Consider the following 21,095-nt stretch of genomic DNA (forward strand, 5'->3'; position numbering starts at 1 on the left):
AAAAAGAACATCTTAAGCAACAATAATTGATAAAAGCTGGATGATGCGCATCTTGACATTGGATTCTCTTACTTTTGTCGTAGCTGTAATCTAGCATCCAATGGTAGCAGACTATTAGTTACTGAGAAATTGCCCATCCTACTAAAACGCAATGGAGGTGAATCCTTGAATTGACATTTCTGTTTCCAGCAAAGGGCCACCCCTATTTATTAATTTCTCTTTTTCTGGCTAAGGACTCTCACAGCCTGCAGTAAGCTCAATACCTGTTCCATCCTGGAATGAAGCACAAGGCTCATATTCTTTGAAGTGCAATCGGCAAAGTGAACCACTTGGAAATCCATCTCTAAGAAATTTTCTCTTTTACAAGGCGGGATCTTTCGTATCAAAACTTTGAATCAATCGGAAGGTATTATAAATATTATTCTGTCCCAGTCTTCCGGGCGGGGATGTAGCTCAAATGGTAGAGCGCTCGCTTTGCATGCGAGAGGTACAGGGTTCGATCCCCTGCATCTCCAGATTTTATTTTCACTGCTCCATTTTAAAAAACGCAATGATTATTATTATTTTGAAGTTAAAGGTGCATAAAGTCAAAAGGGCAAAAAGAGAAACGCTTTATCCTTAAGTTATTCACAGATTAATTTATTCGCAATTTAAAAGCAATGAGTTTTAAAAAGGTTTCAACCATACTATTATATTAGGTTAAAATATAAAATTTGACTTTAACACTTAAACTTTATAAAAAAAAAAAACTATTTAATTTCTATTTATAAAATATCATTATTAAATTTTTTACTTTTATAAAATATATTTATTTAATATTAAAATTTTAAAATATATATAATTGGTACTTATACATCAAAATTAAATAGTTAAATTTTTATAAAAATGATATGTTAAAAGTTAACTATAAAAATATCAATAAACAAACTTATATATTTTGGCATTATATTATAACCTCAATAATCTATCAAGTTCTAGGAAAAATATTATAAATGGATTATATTCATATACTATTATATATGAAGAGGTAAAAACATGTAACAAATTCTCATTTACAAATGTTTCAGCATCCCACTATTCATACAACAATTTTTATCTACAAAGTTTTTTTTGCCCAAATTAATCGAGTGTTTACATTAGCATGCCTTCATTTAGGCAATAATTTTCTGTTCTCGTATTCATTCTAATTTTAGAAAGTTCCATTTAGATCACCATCAAACACAAAAAGACAGCTCTTTCCAATATCCTAATAGCTTCATTATGCTTTTGATTATTGAAAAATAAAGAAAGTTTAGGTGAGGACAGAACCATCATTTTAGGAGACTATAGATCTCATACTATTATTATTATTATTATACGAAAAAGAAAACCCTAATTTTACTTTAATAAGAATTAGATTAATCAAAGGAGCACATGAAGATGAGGATGTGGTCAAGCCCTAAACATTATAATACTTCTCACATTTCCATCCCATTGGACAAATCTATGAATCCCCACCCACTAAAATTTTGTCCATACAACATAATTATATTAATAATTATTATTATACTAGAACGCTTTCCTCATATCAAAAAAAAAAAAGACCATTTTTAATTTGATTTTTAAAAAATCAGAATATATGTGCCCCCAGGCGTCGCTTTAGCTTTATCGTAAATGGCAATCAAACACATGTTACATTGATAATTTTGTCTGCTACCGAAACGACATCTACTTGCGTACGTTAGCCAGCGTAACGCAAGCTTTCCCTAACATGCACCTGATTCTCGGCGCACGTTAGTCATAATTGCGTTCCCTCAGCATTCCACAGTCACACAAGCGGCGCGTCGAATCACTCCCGGCAGATCTGGGCCTCTACTCCACTCGCCACGGCCAGAATCGTAAACCAAAATCAATCCTTCCTTTAATCCCCTGATATTCCTTCCACTCCTTCTCAACAAATCGTCAATGCAACCGTTAACTTGAATCAGAACCACCTTGTCTTCCACTCCTACGCAGCTGAACCTCACTATACTGTCTAGTCTAACTTGGGCTGGCAGTGGAGGGCTTTTCATCCGACACCATTCACCGAATCCACCGCCGCCGCTTGCTTGTCTACGAGCGTCAAATCGCCAAAACGATAGCTCCACCGCGTGGCTGGCTAGAATGTAAACATGCCCTGCTGCTGCACATGCTGCCACCACACACCCACCGCCGGGAACCGCTCGGCTCCTCAGCCATACACCTGCCTCCACATCGTACAAGTCCATTGAGCTTGCATACACATGAGCCTCTGCCCCTGCCGCGGCCAAGCGTGAGAATTCATTTCCGGTCACTGCACCAATTTTCAGTCCTCCAATTACATAGAACACACCATCAACGGCTGCCCCAATGCACCCAAATCTCCTCCTGGGAGCGTGTGCCACCACTGCCCATGTATCGCTTTCAGGGTTATACTCCTCAACCGCCGCTACCCGTGATCCACCTCCGGCAACGTATATTTTCCCACAAACCACAGCACTGGCGAATTTCTTCCTGGGGAAAATCATGGAAGACCTGAGTGAAACAGTGCCGCTCCAAGTATCATAACACAGCAATCCACTCCGCCCAATAATGTAGACTCTGGGTCCAATTGCAGACAATCGGGAATGGGAAATATTATCCAGTGAAGCAATTTGAAAGGGAATAGACGAAGCAACCTTCCCGAGTCCATGGATGTTGATTCGATCATCTTGGAAGCGAAGAGAGGCAGCAAAGAGGCCAGAGTCGGAAGCAGAGAAGGCGAAGACAGTGGGGTGAAGGAGTTTATGAAGGCGGCGAAGGGAGAGGAAAGCGGGGGAACGAAGGAGGTAAGACCAGCGGCGGCAGACAAGGGAGAGAGCAGGGAGGGAGCTGGAGGGGACCCTGGAGAGGCATTCTAAGAGGAGGTCATCGGGGAGAGAGCAGAGAGTGGTGGTGATGTTGGAGGAGATAGCGATGGGGTGAATGGGATTTGGCGAGAGAGATTTGCTGGGGTCTTGCGGATTGGGGAAGCAAGATTTCATTAGCCACGAGAAGTGGCGAGAATTGCAGCTGTCTGACATGGACTCTTTTGCTGAGAAAGAGTGGAGCTTTGAGCTTCTGTGGACTTAAAAAGGTAGGGATCTTCTGTTGCTGTAGATATCATCATGTGTTTTAATCTTCAACTTTTATTTAAAGAAAGAAATGTTTATACTTGTCAAGATTATCGTTAGACATTGTCTTGTGGCATTTTTTTTTTTTTTAACTTTAATATTTCTATGTTTTATGAATTTCCATTGATCTAATTAATTCAATTGGAAAATTTATAAATATTAACAAGTTATAATAATTTTTATTTTTTTACAGGGAAAAAGAGTTTTTTCTTAATAAAAATACAAAATATGTTATAATCGTGTGAAAGGCATGGCCACAATACAATTATGAAAGGCAGGCAAATTGTTTTGAGAATTTTTTTTTTTTTGAAATGGGGTTTGAGAATTGGATTTCTCATTTTACTCCTAGAATTAATCGTGTGAGTGTTTATTTTGAGAAACTATAATGTTATTATTTTTACACATCGAATATCTTTATTTAAAAAAAGAAAATTAAATAAATGGTTGGCTCTCAATCTCCTTTTTGTTATTTAGATTTTTTTATTTGCAAATGAATTATTCCAGAGTTTTCAAATTACATATTTTTAATATTAATAGTTGTAAATAATATTTTTGCTAAAAAAATTATATTATAAGAGAAGTAATTAGTTATTCTAGAATTGTTTAAAAAAAGCTGATTTCAATATAATAGTATCAACTAATTAATTATTATTTTTACTTCATATATGAATTAAAAAACATTTTTAAAAACGCAATAATTCAAGCCCATCTGCTTCCAAGATGGCCCATATCCACAAATCTACTGATTAGTGAGCTTGAGCTATTTATCCGACCCGGATTGGTCCAGTAGAAATACCCTCACCACCACTAACGGCTAGAAAAATTACGAAAACTGGAAATCCAGTATGGAGCGTTAATTACTTTATATCCGTTAGATCTTAAAAGATCCAACGGTTTAAAGTAAACGAAAGAAAATAAGACCGTTGGAGATACTCGCGTCTCTTCAAAAGGATGTGCAGAGAGATTTTAAAGGAAGGATTTTTAACCCTCCCTTCCCTTCCCATTCCAGAGAAGTTGACAAAACGAACGAGAAAGATTGAAAGAAATAGATTGTAGAAGAGAAGGGTGATAAAAGGGGTTTCTTTATAGAGAGAATCAGAGATAGAAGAGTGGCGACTGTACACGCAGAAGAAGGAGAGACGCGCACTAGTCTTCTCCAAGAGTTTCTGTCATCAATCCTGGCAAGAGTATTCGGCAAAAACCAAGAAAAATTAGAGGAGGGAGAAGAACCTGAAATGGCTTCGAATGCTGATGTTCATAATCTACAGCTAAAAGGTTACTAACTAAACATCACTCTTGATTTTTTATCGTTATTTTCTTTCTTTTCCTTTGTTCTTCAATTTCTGATTTTTTTGGGTCTTTTTTTCTCTGATCTCCATTTCTTCTATGTTTTTATTCATTTAATAATTGGAGATTAAATTCCGTTTTGACTTGATGACACTTGGGTTTGGTTTTGTTTATCTTATAGTTATAGATATTAATAATTCTTGGCCTTTTTAATTGATCTGTTGTGGAGGTTGGATCTTTGCTGTAGTTTTCTTTTGGACCTTTTACTTTTGATCCCTCACTCTGAGATTGGTCTTCTTGCAATTCTTGTTACTAATTGGTTATGATCTTTGATAAATTTTTGTTCTTATTTAAGATCTGACTTTGAGAGGGGCTTTGGTTTACAAGTGTTTGCTGTCTCTGTTTCGAACATCTTTCAAAAATTTTGCAAAATCTGCAAGTGGGCTGGTTCTTGATTTAAAGAGTTTTCATCTTAACGGAAAGTTTATCTATAGTTTCTTTCCAAAATTATGTTTTCAGTTGGTACATTTATTGATGTATGGCTTCGCTTTTTTGGATATTTTTAAAGCTTTGCTGGGAGCTCTTCTGCACTGCAAATGTTTTTGACCCCGGTTATTTTGGCTGTTTCAGGAGAAGTAAAGCAGAAGAACGTTGTAGCAGATGGAAGGAATAGGAGAGTACTTAAAGACATTGGTAATCTGGTGAATGATCGTGCTTTACAAGCAAAGGTAAAGTGATGACAAAATCATTTTTGTACTTAATGTACCAGATAGAGAATCAGATCTAGAATAGAATCCCACCTATTGAATTACTTGAGTTTCGCCAATTTGCAGAAACCAGTCACAGATGTTAGAAACGTGGTTGGAGCTGGGAGAGGCCCTGTGGCTGCAAGGCCAGTTGTAGAAAAGCTAGTTGAGAAGAAACATGCACCTGAGACGGTGATTGTGATAAGCTCTGACGAAGAAAGTGAGAAGAGTAAACCTGCTGTCAGAAGATTATCAAAAGAAGGGTCAAGGAAGCAAGTGAAAACTCTGACTTCAATCTTGACTGCTCGGAGCAAGGTTTCCTTTTTTTTCTTTTTCAATTTGTTCTATTTTGTTTTCCGTTTGTGATTGGTGTGCTGACTTGGTTTGATTAATCTTAAGGCTGCATGTGGACTTGCCAAAAGGCCAGAGGAGTCACTGGTGAACATAGATGCATCTGATGTTGAGAACGAGTTGGCGGCGGTTGAATATGTCGATGATATCTATAAGTTCTACAAGCTCACAGAAGTAATAATATATTTCATCACCCCATTTCTCCTGCTCCCTCTTTTGGAAATTAAGCTCACGGGTTTCCCTTTGCAGGCTGATGGTAGGGTGCATGACTACATGCACTTGCAGCCTGACATAAATGCAAAGATGAGATCAATTCTCGTGGATTGGTTGGTTGAAGTTCATCGCAAATTTGAACTCATGCCAGAAACTCTTTACCTTACTATTAATATAATGGATCGATTCCTTGCGGTAAAGGTTGTACCAAGGAAGGAACTTCAATTGGTTGGCATCAGTTCAATGCTCATTGCATGCAAGTATGAAGAAATATGGGCACCAGAGGTATTCTAACGCCATCTGCTACTACTGCCTTGAAGTAATTTTCTGGATACTGACATGTATTTCTTAGCATAATTTTGCTTCTGAATTTGCAGGTTGGTGACTTTATCTGCATATCAGACAACGCCTATACTAGAGAACAGGTTCTGGCAATGGAAAAATCTATCCTGGGAAAGTTGGAATGGTATTTAACTGTTCCTACGCCATATGTCTTCCTTGTTAGATACATCAAAGCATCAGTTCTATCTGATAAGGAGGTAAACTTGTACACACAGGATTTGCTTGAACTCTGCCGTTTCAGTTATATTTACAAATTAGTTAATTATCTGACTGATATAGATGGAGAACATGGTGTTTTTCCTGGCTGAACTTGGTCTGATGCAATATCCAGTGGTCATCATGTACTGCCCCTCGTTGATTGCTGCATCGGCTGTGTATGCTGCACGGTGTTCCCTTGATAAGAGCCCATTTTGGACTGAAACTCTGAAGCATCACACTGGATACAGTGAAGATATGTTAATGTAATTTTCTTTTACTTTGATTCAATTTATGATCCTATGCACCAAATTTGCATACAATATTATATTTGGTGGCAGAGCATGACAGTGACAGAGTTGTTAACTGGTCAATTTGACAGGGATTGTGCAAAGCTTCTGGTTAAATTTCATTCTGCATCTGCCGAAAGCAAGCTCAAGGCTGTGCATAAGAAATTCTCAAGTGCAGAACGGGGAGCTGTGGCTTTTCTTACCCCAGCCAAGAGTCTTTTGGCACAATCACTGTGAAGAACTCAGAAGAATCAATGTGTAGTTAGTGTTATTGTTTATAGCTTTTGGGTGAAAGAGAGATGTAAAGATGTGAATGAAATCCTTTGATTTCAGTAGAATATAGGGAAGATCGCTTCTTTTGTGATCTGCAGTAGTTAGTGTGTTATTGGGTGATGGAGCTGTGAAGCTGTGTGTGCAAGGGATGCTTGATTTGAATGTGCAAGGGATGCTTGATTATCTAGAAAATTAAATATTTTCAATTGCGTTTGTTTTTGCATTGTCTGGCAGAATACTTCCTAACTTTTTGGCCCTATCTTAATTAGGCTTGGACTTCTCTTTCTTTTTTTGTGCTCATGCCTTTGTTTTGCGCATCTTGGTCTTGACACTTGGAAATCCCAATAAAAAAGAACGGGAAATAGTGTAGATACAGATCACCATATCAACGAAAATGTGAATATTCGGGAGAAATAAATAAAAAACTGAAATCTTTTATCAAAACATATTATGCAGATCTGGGCTAGTTGGGATTGTTGTCTTATACATTATTATAACAATTAACTAAAAAATTAATTTTTATCTAGACTAAGAGATTTAAAATACAAATAAATGGTGGGACTTATTTTTTTTTATGCTCCGGCATGGTTCGAGGAAATCACGTGGTTGATGTCCAAACACTATTAAATGATTTATGTATAAAATTATTTAAATATTTTTTAATATTACAATTAAAAAAATAAGTTATTTTTAAAACATATATATTTTTCAATAAAATTTTTATATATAAAGAGAGCCGATGAAACATTAGAAAGATGAAAAAGAGCAAATGGCTTCTCCAATATGGGTACCTCCTCTTCTTCTTATGATTCCCATATTAGTCTACTTGTTGAGAAATAAACTTAAAGCTAAGCGATCTCAGAGAAAGCAGCAACCTCCAGGGCCTCCAGGCATTCCAATCATAGGCAACTTGCATCAACTTGGCGAATTGCGGCATCGCACTTTGTGGCAATTCTCCAAGAAATATGGTCCTGTGATGCTTCTCCATCTCGGTCGTGTTCCAACAGTTATAGTCTCCTCTGCAGATGCAGCTAAGGAGGTCTTGAAAACCCATGATCTCAATTGTTGCAGTAGACCTCTCTTGGCTGGTACTGGGAAGCTATCCTATAACTATCTTGACGTAGCTTTCACTCCCTATGGCGATTACTGGAGAGATATGCGAAAGATTTGTGTTCTTGAGCTCTTCAGTGCCAAGAGAGTCCAGTCGTTTCAGTTTGTTAGGGAAGAAGAGACTGATTTGCTCATCAGTTCCATCTCCAAGTTTTCTTCCTCTGCCACTCCTGTTGATCTCAGTGAGAAGATGATGTCTCTCACTGCGAACATAACTTGTAGAGCAGCATTTGGGAAGAGTTTTCAAGAGAAAGGGTTCGGCCATGAAAGATTCCAAGAAGTTATTCATGAAGGCTTTGCTATGCTTGGGAGCTTCTCTGCAGCTGATTTCTTTCCTTATGTGGGTTGGGTTGTTGATAGACTCACAGGCCTCCACGCAAGGCTTGAAAAGAATTTTCAAGAATTTGATGTTTTCTACCAGAAAGTGATAGAGGATCACATCCAAAAGCAAAGCAAAGATCCTGGAAAGGAAGATATTATCGATGTGTTGCTTGGGATGGAGAGACCTCAAACTGAAACTGCAATTCAATCGTCCCAAGATCATATTAAAGCGATTCTCATGGTAACTTAACTGGGTTTTTTCCCCTTATTTTTCTTTATTGATTCATTCATTTGATACGAAAATTAATCCTATTGATTACCAGAACATATTCCTGGCCGGAGTCGAAACCGGAGCAATAACCATAGTGTGGGCCATGGCAGAGCTTGCTAGACACCCTAGAGTAATGAAAAAAGCACAAGAAGAAATCAGAAGTTGCATCGGAAATAAAACAAGAGTCTCTGAAAGTGACATTGACAAGCTTGAATACTTAAAGATGATAGTGAAGGAAACAATGAGACTGCACCCACCAGGTCCACTGCTAATTCCAAGAGAAGCCATGTCAAGCTTCAGCATAAATGAGTATGAGATAGAACCCAAGACTCGAATCCAAGTGAATGTGTGGGCAATAGGAAGGGATCCCAAGATATGGAGAAACCCAGAAGAGTTTTTTCCAGAGAGGTTTATAGACAATCCCATTGATTTTAAAGGGCAGAATTATGAATTGCTACCATTTGGTGGTGGAAGGAGAGGCTGTCCTGGAATCTCCATGGGACTAGCTACTGTGGAGCTTGCACTTGCAAATCTTCTGTTTTGTTTTGATTGGAAGTTGCCTTTTAATATGAAGGAGGAAGAGCTTAACATGGAAGAGGCGTCTGGTCTTAGTACTTACAAGAAAGCAGCTCTACTCCTAGTGCCTGTTCAATATCAAACTGCATGATAATAATTGAGAGAGAGAGAGCGAGAAAAATTACATGTTCTTACGTTGCATTGCTTAATTTGTATTGATAACATGTGCTTTGAATAAAAGTAAGAAATAATTCATTTAATTTTGAGGATGAATTTAATTTGACTACATTCATATCATAACTATAACTATATGATAGACGGTTGGATTTCTCACACTTAGACTGAAGTCAAAACTTAAAAAAAAAAAAAAAACAGGCACAACATCTAATAGACTCGAGCAGACCAGTCCAACATCGCGTCTTCCAGCTCTTGACTAAGCAAGCCGGACTAACTCTATGTTTAAGTCCACCAAAAGAAAGTTTAGTCCGATGACATGATAAAAGATAAGAGAGCAGCCCAGCTATCTCGTGACCCTATCAATATGTGCATCGAAGAAAAATTAAATGGTTGTCTGACAAATATAAGTGTCCATACATGTGGGTCTGCGTGACACGAGGTGACATTATAAAAAAATGACGGTTATATATCACTATAAAATAAATGAAAAATAAATAAGTAGGAAAAAATTAGATATTTCAAAACTAAACTTAAACATATTTTGTAAATTCTATTTTTTAAATTTCAAAATATCACTATATAATAAATTATTAATAATTGCTAACTTTTTCTTAAAATCTATATCTTTTTTCTTAAAATTGGTGTAGAGGCGTGATAGTTTATTTAAATAGTGTTTTTTAGTGTTGCCATATATTATTATTTTCAAGAGAGTTTAATTTTATGATATTTTATATTAAATATTTAATATTCTTTTTTAAAAATAGTTAATTATTAAATTTCAAGGTTTTTGTGATTCAACTTTTAATAAAAAAAATTTATAGTATTTTTATTTCATTTATCAACGTTGATATTTCACATATACATGTATTTTTTTTAACTATCCATAGTAAACTTGATTAATAAATTTAATTTTTTTAAAATATATACATATAATGCAAACTAATTACATAAAGCTTGACGTTATTTATTTCATTTTTTTTTATCTCATATAATAAAATATTATATAATTAATTTGAATAATATCCGCAATAATACCACCCAAGCAAGCTATCCAATCAAGTAATACCAAGTAAGCAATATTAATATTTAAATCTATTTCACACATTTGAACATAAAAGGTAATACTAAGATTTTCTAAAAATTTATAGAATAGAGTCAATATCATCAAAGCAAGAACCTTTCTTTTTAATTTTTTCAAACTTGTTAGGAGAATAAATGTGTAATTAATATTATTTAAATTTATTTTAATATTTATTTAAAAATACAATATCGTTTCAAACTTATACGAGACTAAATATATAATAAATGATAATATTTATAAGACTAAATAAGTAATTTTTTTAAAAAAAATTATGAGGCTAAACATAAGATATAAACTTATTATTAATCTCTAATATTCATATATCCCTATCATCTTTAATGAAATATACGTGGCAAAATCTTAAGATGAGTTGTATTTTATATATTATCATATATCGTGAAAATAATCCTAACTATCTTTTGTAAATCTTCCAGGGGATTTCTCCGCGTGCCTTGGGTCCATTAAGCCAACAACGGCATTTCTTTTTCTTCGTTGTGCGTATTCAGCATTGGTTACTATGATAATTTTATACAGCAAACACAAAAGGTGGCGGTTTTTTTAATCAACCCCTTGGACATAGAAGATTTGTATGAAGATTTTATTTATTTGTTTATTTATTCAAAAAGATACTTTTTCTTTATTATTATTATTATATTCACATGTGATATTAAAGCTTAATATTTTATAGGATTTATCAAAAAATTTTATGATAATTTGTACAGTAACAAGTGTTTATAATTCGCATGGAGTGGCTAGAGAAATCCCTTATTCACTATTTCGAATTTAAAATTTTAAAAATTTAATTTCATTGATTTTTTTAAAAAAAATTTATTTAAAATAGTTTAATTATTTTATTTTGAAAGAAATTTTATAAAAATTTATTTGAATTTTTTTATAAAATGAATCATTAATGAAGTAGTAAAAAAATCCATTGAAAAAAAAAATCATTAATCATTAAATAAAGTATTAAAAGGCATTTTTCATAAAAAAAAAAATGCATTAAAAATAGAGTTTGGTGAGAATTCCATCTCAGATGAGGCTGCATATGTTAAATTAAAATAACGTGTATTAATAATTTCAAATTCTTTATAATAATCCATTTCAAAAAAAAAAAGAATTCTTTATAATAATTTCTACAATCATGTGATGATGAATATATTTAATTTATATTCATAATTAAATGATTATGATGAACTCCATCAAGTAAAGCACCCATCTTGAGCAAATTTCAGGCTCCAATTTATCCCAAAAAAGCTGCTAGAGCTACTTCCAAAACATCAAATGGCTTCTCCAGTATGGCTAACTCCTCTTCTGCTTATGATTCCTGTATTATTCTACCTTTTGAAAAATAAAATTCAAGCTCAGCGATCACAGAGAAAGCAGCAACCTCCAGGGCCTCCAGGCATTCCAATCATAGGCAACTTGCATCAACTTGGCGAATTGCGGCATCGCACTTTGTGGCAATTCTCCAAGAAATATGGCCCTGTGATGCTTCTCCATCTCGGTCGCGTACCAACAGTTATCGTCTCCTCTGCAGATGCAGCTAAGGAGGTCTTGAACACCCATGATCTCAATTGTTGCAGTAGACCTCTCTTGGCTGGTACTGGGAAGCTATCCTATAACTATCTTGACGTAGCTTTTACTCCCTATGGAGATTACTGGAGAGATATGAGAAAGATTTGTGTTCTTGAGCTCTTCAGTGCCAAGAGAGTCCAGTCGTTTCAGTTTGTTAGGGAAGAAGAGACTGATTTGCTCATCAGTTCCATCTCCAAGTTTTCTTCCTCTGCCACTCCTGTTGATCTCAGTGAGAAGATGATGTCTCTCACTGCGAACATAACTTGTAGAGCAGCATTTGGGAAGAGTTTTCAAGAGAGAGGGTTCGGCCATGAAAGATTCCAAGAAGTTATTCATGAAGGCTTGGCTATGCTTGGGAGCTTCTCTGCAGCTGATTTCTTTCCTTATGTGGGTTGGGTTGTTGATAGACTCACAGGCCTCCACGCAAGGCTTGAAAACATTTTTCAAGAATTTGATGTTTTCTACCAGAAAGTGATAGAGGATCACATCCAAAAGCAAAGCAAAGATCCTGGAAAGGAGGATATTATCGATGTGTTGCTTGGGATGGAGAGACCTCAAACTGAAACTGCAATTCAATCGTCCAAAGATCATATTAAAGCGATTCTCATGGTAACTTAACTGGGTTTTTTTCCCCTTATTTTTCTTTATTGATTAATTCATTTGATACGAAAATTAATCCTATTGATTTCCAGAACTTATTCCTGGCCGGAGTCGATACCGGAGCAATAACCATGGTGTGGGCCATGGCAGAGCTTGCTAGGCACCCTAGAGTAATGAAAAAAGCACAAGAAGAAATCAGAAGTTGCATCGGAAATAAAACAAGAGTCTCTGAAAGTGACATTGACAAGCTTGGATACTTAAAGATGATAGTGAAGGAAACAATGAGACTGCACCCACCAGGTCCACTGCTAGTTCCAAGAGAAGCCATGTCAAGCTTCAGCATAAATGGGTATGAGATAGAGCCCAAGACTCGAATCCAAGTGAATGTATGGGCAATAGGAAGGGATCCCAAGATATGGAGAAACCCAGAAGAGTTTTTTCCAGAGAGGTTTATAGACAATCCCATTGATTTTAAAGGGCAGAATTATGAATTGCTACCATTTGGTGGTGGAAGGAGAGGCTGTCCTGGAATCTCCATGGGACTAGCTACTGTGGAGCTTGCACTTGCAAATCTTCTGTTTTGTTTTGATTGGAAGTTGCCTTTTAATTTGAAGGAGGAAGAGCTTAACATGGAAGAGGCGTCTGGTATTACTACTTATAAGAAAGCAGCTCTACTCCTAGTGCCTATTCAATATCAATCTGCATGATAATAATAGAGAGAGAGCGAGAAAAATTATATGATCTTACGCTGCTTTGCTTAATTTATATTGATAACATTTGCTTTGAATAAAAGTAAGAAATAATTCATTTAATTTTGAGGATGAATTTTACAAACTTTGTTTATTGAATAAATTGATATGAAAAAAACTGATTTTGGCTTTTAAAAATATAGATTGTTTGTTCATATAAACCTTTAAACTTTTCTGTCTAAATAAAATTTTGAATTATTAAAATGAATAAGGATGGACGCAGCATTGAAAAGTAGGGCCAAAGATATATATATATATATATATAACAAAATAAAAGTAATTTTTTTTAAACTGTAATTAATAATCATTAAAAAATAATTCTTAAAACAAAATTCATTGCACTTTTATTATGTTATGAAAATAATCTATAAGTAAATTTATTGTAAATGTTTCTGTAATTTATATTTTTTATTTGACTTATTTATTAAGTTTTGTTGATATTTTAATATATAAATAAATTGAATTTATCTTATTTTTAATTATGGACTACAAGTTACTTGATTGATTGCACTTTTGATGCTCTAATTTAAGGCTCAATTTGAAGAATCAAATTTATATCACAGTAAAAATTCTCTGTTTACTATGGTGTTATGGCCTTGTATAGTATTATTTTAAATAATATATTAAATTATTTAAATATCCTTATTTATTTATTTATGCAATTTAATTACTACAATTTATTTTCATTCATAAATAGTTATCTGATATGATTGAAATAGAGTTAAACTGTGATTATCAATCTGCAAGAGAAAAAAGATAAGATAGTTGGCGCTTACGGCAGTCACTCTGACACTTAAATCAGTAAACTGAAGAATAAGACAGGTGTAAAGAATAGTTTAGAATTCAAGAATAGTTATATAAGAATTGCATATTTTGGTTTCTGTGATCATTAGTTTTTATACTGTAAGAATATGAAGTTAATTATAACATTTTCTAAAAATTCGATGGGTGCTAGCTAATTGATAAGGGATCTCATCGGTTGATTGACTGGGATTTCCGTAATCACCGGCGTAATGGAGATTTGCTGGATTGTGCCTGCTAACGGTAACTTTATGTGAAGGCTCGACCTTTCTTGAATAGGGCGAGTCTTGATGAAAAATCGAGAGTTACGGTGTCTGGATCTTCCTTTCCACGGGTAGAACTACGTATCGGTATCGGTTTATCGGACTCTTGCCACGTGATCCGTCTTAGGGTGATAGCTTATAACTTATTTTGGGCTATTGTTGTGTTAAATCAAAAGTTTCCCTGTTGGTCTTCGATTTTTCAAATCGAAGGTTACATTTGTCTTCACGATCTTGGGTACGTGGCATTTTTGGATTGACTCTTCATGCTTGCGTTGCTTTGTCTAGTCATAAATGATGATTACCTTAATTTTCACCAAGTATATTAGGATCAGTACTTGACCATAGATGAAACTCTTCATCTAGTATTATCACTGATTAATGGTCAAATTAAATATAAAATACTTGGCCAATTTTCTTTATTTGGATTAATACCCGGTCATGTGCCTGGAGGATACTCGCCTTCTGGCCTTAAAACTTTTATTTATTGAAACTAATTTTTAATCATGTGCTTGGCGGATTTCTGCCTTGTGACTCGCCTGGCGGATACTCATCTTGTGGCCTTAAAACTTTTGTTTATCGGGAATAACACCCAATCATGTACCTGGAAGATTCTCGCCTTGTGGCTCGCTTGGCATATACTCAACCTTATGGCCTTGAAACTTTATTTATCGGGATTAACACCCAGTCATGTGCCTGGCGGATTTCCGCCTTGTGGCTCGCCTAGCGGATACCTGCCTTATAGCTTTGAAACTTTTATTTATCAGGACTAACACCAGGATATGTGCCTGGTGGATTCTCACCTTATAGCTCGCTTGGCTGATTCTCACCTTGTGGCGTTGGCATAAAATGCTTTGTTGATCGGGACTAACACCTGAATATGCACCTGGCAGATTCTCGCCTGGCGGATTTTTGTCTTATGGCGTTGGCATAAAATGCCTTAATTGATCGGGACTAACACCTGGATATGTGCCTGGAGGATTCTCGCCTTGTGGTTGCCTAGTGAATTTCCGCCTTGTAGCGTTGGCATAAAATGCTTTGTTGATCGAGACTAAAACCTGGATATGTGCCTGGTGGATTCCCGCCTTATGGCTCGCTTGGAGAATTCTCGCCTTGTGGCATTGGCATAAGATGCCTCGGGACTAATTCCCGAATATGCAACTGGTAGATTCCCGCCTTGTGGCTCATCTGGCGGATTCTTACATTGTAGTATTGGCATAAAATGCCTTAGTTGATCGGGACTAACACCCGGATATGTGCCTTGCAGATTTCTACCTTGTGGCTCGCCTAGTAGATTCCCACCTTATGGCGTTTATTCTTTATCTCCGCGCTCTTGTCTATCCAATGTTAAAAAAGACTCAAGAATGCATCATAGTTTTATTATAAATTACAAAAATACTTTCAAGAACATTTAAAATATTCGGTCTTCTAACTTAACCAATTGCAAAACTTGGAGTTTTGATTTAGGAATTAAATATATGTGACATTCTGCTTCTATAGACCCTTATTGCTACTCGGTCCTCCTGCAATCACGTGAATAACCCCTATAGGTTCATTTTATCGAGATGGACTAGTGTTCTTACCTCAAGTCCTAAGCTCTTTTCTTATGTCTTTTATAGCAAACTTTCAAAGTGTATCGTCCCTTATTAATCTCTCGATCCCGTCTTTCAGCTGTCGGCACTCCTATGTTATATATCTGTGATCTTTGTGAAAGAGGCAGTACTTGGTCTTATCTCGCCTTTCTACTCTCTCGGGATGGAGCTTGGGAGGCCACCTGACCTCCTTATCATTTTTTCTGATCCACATTAGAATACGTATTCATGAGTCATGCAATGGAGTATAATTCTTATACTTACTTTGCTCATCCCTCCTTCGAGAGACGATATAACTTCTGTGGTCTCCTTCATATCCTTATCTCTATGGCTTTTGGTTTTGTTTTTGGCTCGCCCTGTTGTCCTCTCTCAATACTTGGACTTCATCATCCAGCCTGATATGCTTCTAGGTTTTGTCCATCAATTGTTGGTATGTAGCAGCTGGATTCTTGATTAAGGAATCCATAAACTTGATGTTGCGTATTTCTTTCTTTGATGCTTCACATGCTATCTCTTAATTTAACTCATCCACCTGCTTTTGCATTAAACCGTGAGATAAAACTCTTTAAAGACTCACCCTCTCCTTGGTGAATCTTCCATAAGTTAGAGGAGAGCTTTTTAGGAGGTATACAAGTAATAAACCTGAATTTAAATAACATGGCAAACTACATAAAGTTCTGAATTAAATTTGAGCTTAGATGTTGGTACCATTTCTGAGCCAAACCTGTGAAGGTTGACGGAAACACTTGACACAACACAAAATCGTTGATATCCTGAAGCTGCATGGTCGTCCTAAAGATCGCTAGGTGACTTATGTGATCTGTTGTCCCGTCATATTTATCCAAATTTGAGAGTTTGAATTTAGCGAGGAATATCTCTACCAAGATCTCTTCTGAAAGAGGTGAGTCATCATCCAGGCCAAAGTTCTCTTCCCGCTTAGGGGTGAGCAGTATTCGGTTCAAACCGAAAAAACCGATCGAACCGAACCGATTTGAAAATTTGGTTCGATTTTTTATACATTTCGGTTCGGTTCAGTTTTTAATTTCAGAAATTTCGGTTCGGTTCGGTTTTGATCAGAAAAAAAACCGAAAAAACCGAACCGAACCGATTAGTGATAATAATATATTTTTTCAATAATATAGAGAAATTAAATTATATTAAAATTAAAATATTTTAATTAAATTTTAAAATATTAAAAATAAAGTGTAAAAAATAAAAAAATTATTAAAAATCGAAACCGATCAAACCGAACCGAATAGAACCGAATCAGACCAGTTCGGTTCATTTCGGTTTCTGACCAAAATCGGTTCGGTTCGGTTCGGTTTTCATAAACACTAAAATTTCAGTTTTTGGTTTATTCGGTTCGGTTCGATTTTGAACCGAACCGACCGAATGCTCACCCCTATTCCTGCTCTTTCTGGTACCTTTAAACAGCTCGTACCAACTTCCAATCAACGTCCTTCGGGGTATCGTCTAATGACTTTTCTTCCTCGAACTCGACCTTCCCTTTAGATCGTGTTTGGATCGTCTCTGTCTGAGTTCTTGGGGTATCAACAGAGACTTTCTCCCTTTCTTCCCCTGAGAGTCATGAATGACGCCTCCCTCTGAATTTTATATTGCAATAGAGTAGCATGCAACATTTTGATGTATTGGAACATCTACTCATTGTTCAGATTGTTGAGATCAGCTTTATTGACTATAGAGGGCATGTTTTATCCACTGCCAAGAGCAGAAGAAATAATAATGCCCTCATTGGTAGCAACCTTAACAGCAGCTTGTGAGTTGCAGGTCATTTCGAGAGAGAGAAAAAAAAAAAGATTTCTTTTTAAGAGAACAAGAATAAGATACCAGTTTTAATCTAAATAAACATAGAGAATTCAATAGATTTCCTGACAATGGAATTAAATGATATGGTCGGAATAGAACTGTATTATGATTGATCAATCTGCAAGAGAGATAAGTGAGATGATTGGCACCTACGGCAGCCACTCTGACGTTCAAGTCAGTAAACTGAAGAATAAGACGAGTGTAAGAAATTGCTTAGAATTCAAGAATAATTGTGTAAGAATTGTGTATTTTGGTCTATGTGATCATTAACTTTTATACTATAGGAAGATGAAGTTAATCACAATATTTTCTAAAAATCTTGTGGGTGCTGGCTAATTGATAAAGGATCCCATTGCCTAACTGATTGAAAATCTTGTAATCATCGGTATAATAGAAATCTAATGGATTATGTCTACTAATAATAATTTTATGTGAATATTCAATATTTTCTGAATAGGACGAGTCTTGATACAAATCGAAAATTTCTTTCCATAAGTAAAACCGTATATCGGTTTATCAAACTCTTATCACATGATTCCATTTTAGAATAACAACACATCATTTATTTTAAGTGATAGTTATATTATATCTATGTTTAAATTATTTTAAAAAATAATATTAAATATTTAATAATAACATGACATTTACAAAATGATATTCCAACATCATAATTATCCTTCATTATATCCATCATTATCATCCAATCAATCCAATAATTACTATATATAATATAATAAATATGGTGTCTATGAAAGGAGTGTTATCCTAATAAAAAGCACAGGTACCTATATTTGAAAATAACAACTACCAACAGAATATCACGTTCCATCAACATCAAGAAATAATTTTTTCCGAACTCTCATGGGCCTTTAAGCAATTTCCTCAACTTATTATCTCGGTGCGATAAGAATTTACAAGCTTTTAGGACCATAGACTTCAAATCCAATTTGAACACCAACTCTCAAATTTCACTAACATTTGTGGTTATATTAGATAGACTTGCAGTTGCCATTTTAAGTTGATAAGATTCGAATTTGGACTTTTCTTTGTGTTGAGATTGCGACAGAAGAATGGACCATATTTCAAGGCAGTCTCTTATCTGGACTTTTCTCAACTTCAGTACGGTCCAAGACAGTCACCTGCACAATTAAATGTTTCATGTCTAAAATTATTTATATCTTTATTCCTTTAATATTATAATTAAATAAAAAAAAATTTTTTCTCTTAACATTCAAAAGAGAGAATGAACAATTAGAATGATGAAAAAACGGCAAATGGCTTCTCCAATATGGCTAACTCCTCTTCTTCTTATGATTCCTGTATTATTCTACCTTTTGAAAAATAAAATTCAAGCTCAGCGATCACAGAGAAAGCAGCAACCTCCAGGGCCTCCAGGCATTCCAATCATTGGCAACTTGCATCAACTTGGGGAATTGCGTCATCGCTCTTTGTGGCAATTCTCCAAGAAATATGGTCCTGTGATGCTTCTCCATCTGGGTCGTGTACCAACAGTTATCGTCTCTTCTGCAGATGCAGCTAAGGAGGTCTTGAAAACCCATGATCTCAATTGTTGCAGCAGACCTCTCCTGGCTGGTACTGGGAAACTATCCTACAACTATCTTGATGTAGCTTTCACTCCCTATGGGGATTACTGGAGAGATATGCGAAAGCTTTGTGTTCTTGAGCTCTTCAGTGCCAAGAGAGTCCAGTCGTTTCAATTTGTTAGGGAAGAAGAGATTGATTTGCTCATCAGTTCCATCTCCAAGTTTTCTTCCTCTGCCACCCCTGTTGATCTTAGTGAGAAGATACTGTCTCTCACTGCGAACATAACTTGTAGAGCAGCTTTTGGGAAGATTTTTGAAGAGAAAGAGTTCGGCGATGAAAGATTCCAAGAAGTTATTCATGAAGGCTTGGCTATGCTTGGGAGCTTCTCTGCAGCTGATTTCTTTCCTTACGTGGGTTGGATTGTTGATAGACTCACAGGTCTCCATGCAAGACTTGAAAAAAACTTTAAAGAATTTGATGTTTTCTACCAGAAAGTGATAGATGATCACATCCAAAAGCAAACTAAAGAGCCTGGAAACGAAGATATTATCGATGTTTTGCTTGGGATGGAGAGACCTCAAACTGAATCTTCTGCAATTCAACTGTCCCAGGATCATATTAAAGCGATTCTCATGGTAATTAGTTAACTGGTTTTTTTCCCCTTTCTTTTTCTTTATTGAATCATTCATTTGATACGAAGATCCTATTGATTATCAGAACATATTCCTAGCCGGAGTCGACACCGGAGCAATAACAATGGTTTGGGCCATGGCAGAGCTTGCTAGACACCCTAGAATTATGAAAAAAGCACAAGAAGAAATCAGAGGTTGCATAGGAAAGAAAAGAAAAGTCTCTGAAAGTGACATTGACAAGCTTGTATACTTAAAGATGATAGTGAAGGAAACAATGAGACTACACCCACCAAGCACACTACTAATTCCAAGAGAGACCATGTCAAAGTTCAGCATAAATGGGTATGAGATAGAGCCCAAGACTCGAATCCAAGTGAATGTGTGGGCAATAGGAAGGGATCCCAAGATATGGAGAAACCCTGAAGAGTTTTATCCAGAGAGGTTTGTAGATAATCACATTGATTTTAGAGGGCAGAATTATGAATTGTTGCCATTTGGCGGTGGCAGGAGAGGGTGTCCTGCAATCTCCATGGGAATAACAATGGTGGAGCTTGCACTTGCAAACCTTCTATTTTGGTTTGATTGGAAGTTGCCTTTTAATACGAAGGAGGAAGATATTAACATGGAAGAGAAGGTTGGTCTTACGACTTACAAGAAGACAGCTCTACTGCTAGTGCCAATTAAAAGTGACCCTTAATAATAAGAGACATAAGAAAAAAAAATTGCATGTGCCTGTTCCTTTGCTTTGTATTAATATCTTAGCATTTAATTTTGGGGATGAATTTTACAAACTCCCTTAAAGTATAGGTTTTTTATTCATATACACTCTTAATTGTTTTTTTTAGGTTTAAACATAAATTATGATTTTTAAATTTTAATAATACATCGAAAAATATATAAATCTTTCAAATTCTTAAAAGTAAAATAAAATTTTTTTTCTCTTTTCAATGATATATGATAATTTATATTATCTACTTATCTCTTGAAGTAATTAACCTTAAATTATATGACAGATTTGAACTAAATTTAATTTTTACCATCAACGTCCGATAGAAACTCACAATAACTTTTTAAAATTTTTATTCAATAAAAACCCACAATAACTTTTTAAAAAGAAAATTTTAAAACGCATGACTTTTAAAAATATAACGAGAACTGTAAGCCACATATAAAAATTTTATCATTTAAAGAA

At 35.4% G+C, this 21,095-nt stretch overlaps 5 protein-coding genes and 1 non-coding gene across 7 annotated transcripts; 5 read left to right on the plus strand and 1 right to left on the minus strand.

The window, feature by feature from the left end:
- The first annotated feature begins 442 nt into the window (after positions 1-442).
- On the plus strand, positions 443-515 carry TRNAA-UGC. Its single transcript has one exon. It is a non-coding gene; the product is annotated as a tRNA-Ala (tRNA).
- Positions 516-1,571: 1,056 nt separating this feature from the next.
- LOC110609639 (F-box/kelch-repeat protein At5g26960) lies at positions 1,572-3,136 on the minus strand. The gene has a single exon (XM_021749375.2). The coding sequence runs from the start codon at positions 3,057-3,059 to the stop codon at positions 1,794-1,796; it is 1,266 nt and encodes a 421-aa protein (XP_021605067.1). The 5' UTR covers positions 3,060-3,136; the 3' UTR covers positions 1,572-1,793.
- Positions 3,137-4,110: 974 nt separating this feature from the next.
- Positions 4,111-7,078, plus strand: LOC110609640 (G2/mitotic-specific cyclin S13-7). Of its 2 annotated transcripts, none has more exons than XR_006350028.1 (8): positions 4,111-4,424; positions 5,067-5,164; positions 5,270-5,497; positions 5,582-5,707; positions 5,783-6,031; positions 6,124-6,285; positions 6,420-6,549; positions 6,666-7,078. XR_006350028.1 is itself a non-coding variant. In XM_021749377.2 (8 exons), the coding sequence occupies exons 1-8, from the start codon at positions 4,385-4,387 to the stop codon at positions 6,808-6,810; spliced, it is 1,230 nt and encodes a 409-aa protein (XP_021605069.1). In that variant the 5' UTR covers positions 4,112-4,384; the 3' UTR covers positions 6,811-7,078. The 2 variants fall into 2 exon arrangements, 1 of the variants encoding a protein (XP_021605069.1); XM_021749377.2 differs by having other exon boundaries at positions 4,112-4,424; positions 6,368-6,549.
- Positions 7,079-7,576: 498 nt separating this feature from the next.
- On the plus strand, positions 7,577-9,333 carry LOC110609638 (cytochrome P450 71B34). The gene is made up of 2 exons (XM_021749374.2): positions 7,577-8,518; positions 8,601-9,333. The coding sequence occupies exons 1-2, from the start codon at positions 7,616-7,618 to the stop codon at positions 9,213-9,215; spliced, it is 1,518 nt and encodes a 505-aa protein (XP_021605066.1). The 5' UTR covers positions 7,577-7,615; the 3' UTR covers positions 9,216-9,333.
- Positions 9,334-11,495: 2,162 nt separating this feature from the next.
- Positions 11,496-13,289, plus strand: LOC110608774 (cytochrome P450 71B10). The gene is made up of 2 exons (XM_021748065.2): positions 11,496-12,506; positions 12,590-13,289. The coding sequence occupies exons 1-2, from the start codon at positions 11,604-11,606 to the stop codon at positions 13,202-13,204; spliced, it is 1,518 nt and encodes a 505-aa protein (XP_021603757.1). The 5' UTR covers positions 11,496-11,603; the 3' UTR covers positions 13,205-13,289.
- Positions 13,290-18,924: 5,635 nt separating this feature from the next.
- On the plus strand, positions 18,925-20,743 carry LOC110607571 (cytochrome P450 71B34). Its single transcript, XM_021746709.2, has 2 exons — positions 18,925-19,906; positions 19,989-20,743. Exons 1-2 carry the CDS (start codon positions 18,983-18,985, stop codon positions 20,598-20,600), a joined length of 1,536 nt encoding a protein of 511 aa, XP_021602401.1. The 5' UTR covers positions 18,925-18,982; the 3' UTR covers positions 20,601-20,743.
- Positions 20,744-21,095: the final 352 nt, after the last annotated feature.

This window comes from Manihot esculenta, chromosome 2 (genome assembly GCF_001659605.2).
Source record: "Manihot esculenta cultivar AM560-2 chromosome 2, M.esculenta_v8, whole genome shotgun sequence".
In the NCBI taxonomy this organism is placed as follows: Eukaryota; Viridiplantae; Streptophyta; class Magnoliopsida; order Malpighiales; family Euphorbiaceae; genus Manihot; species Manihot esculenta.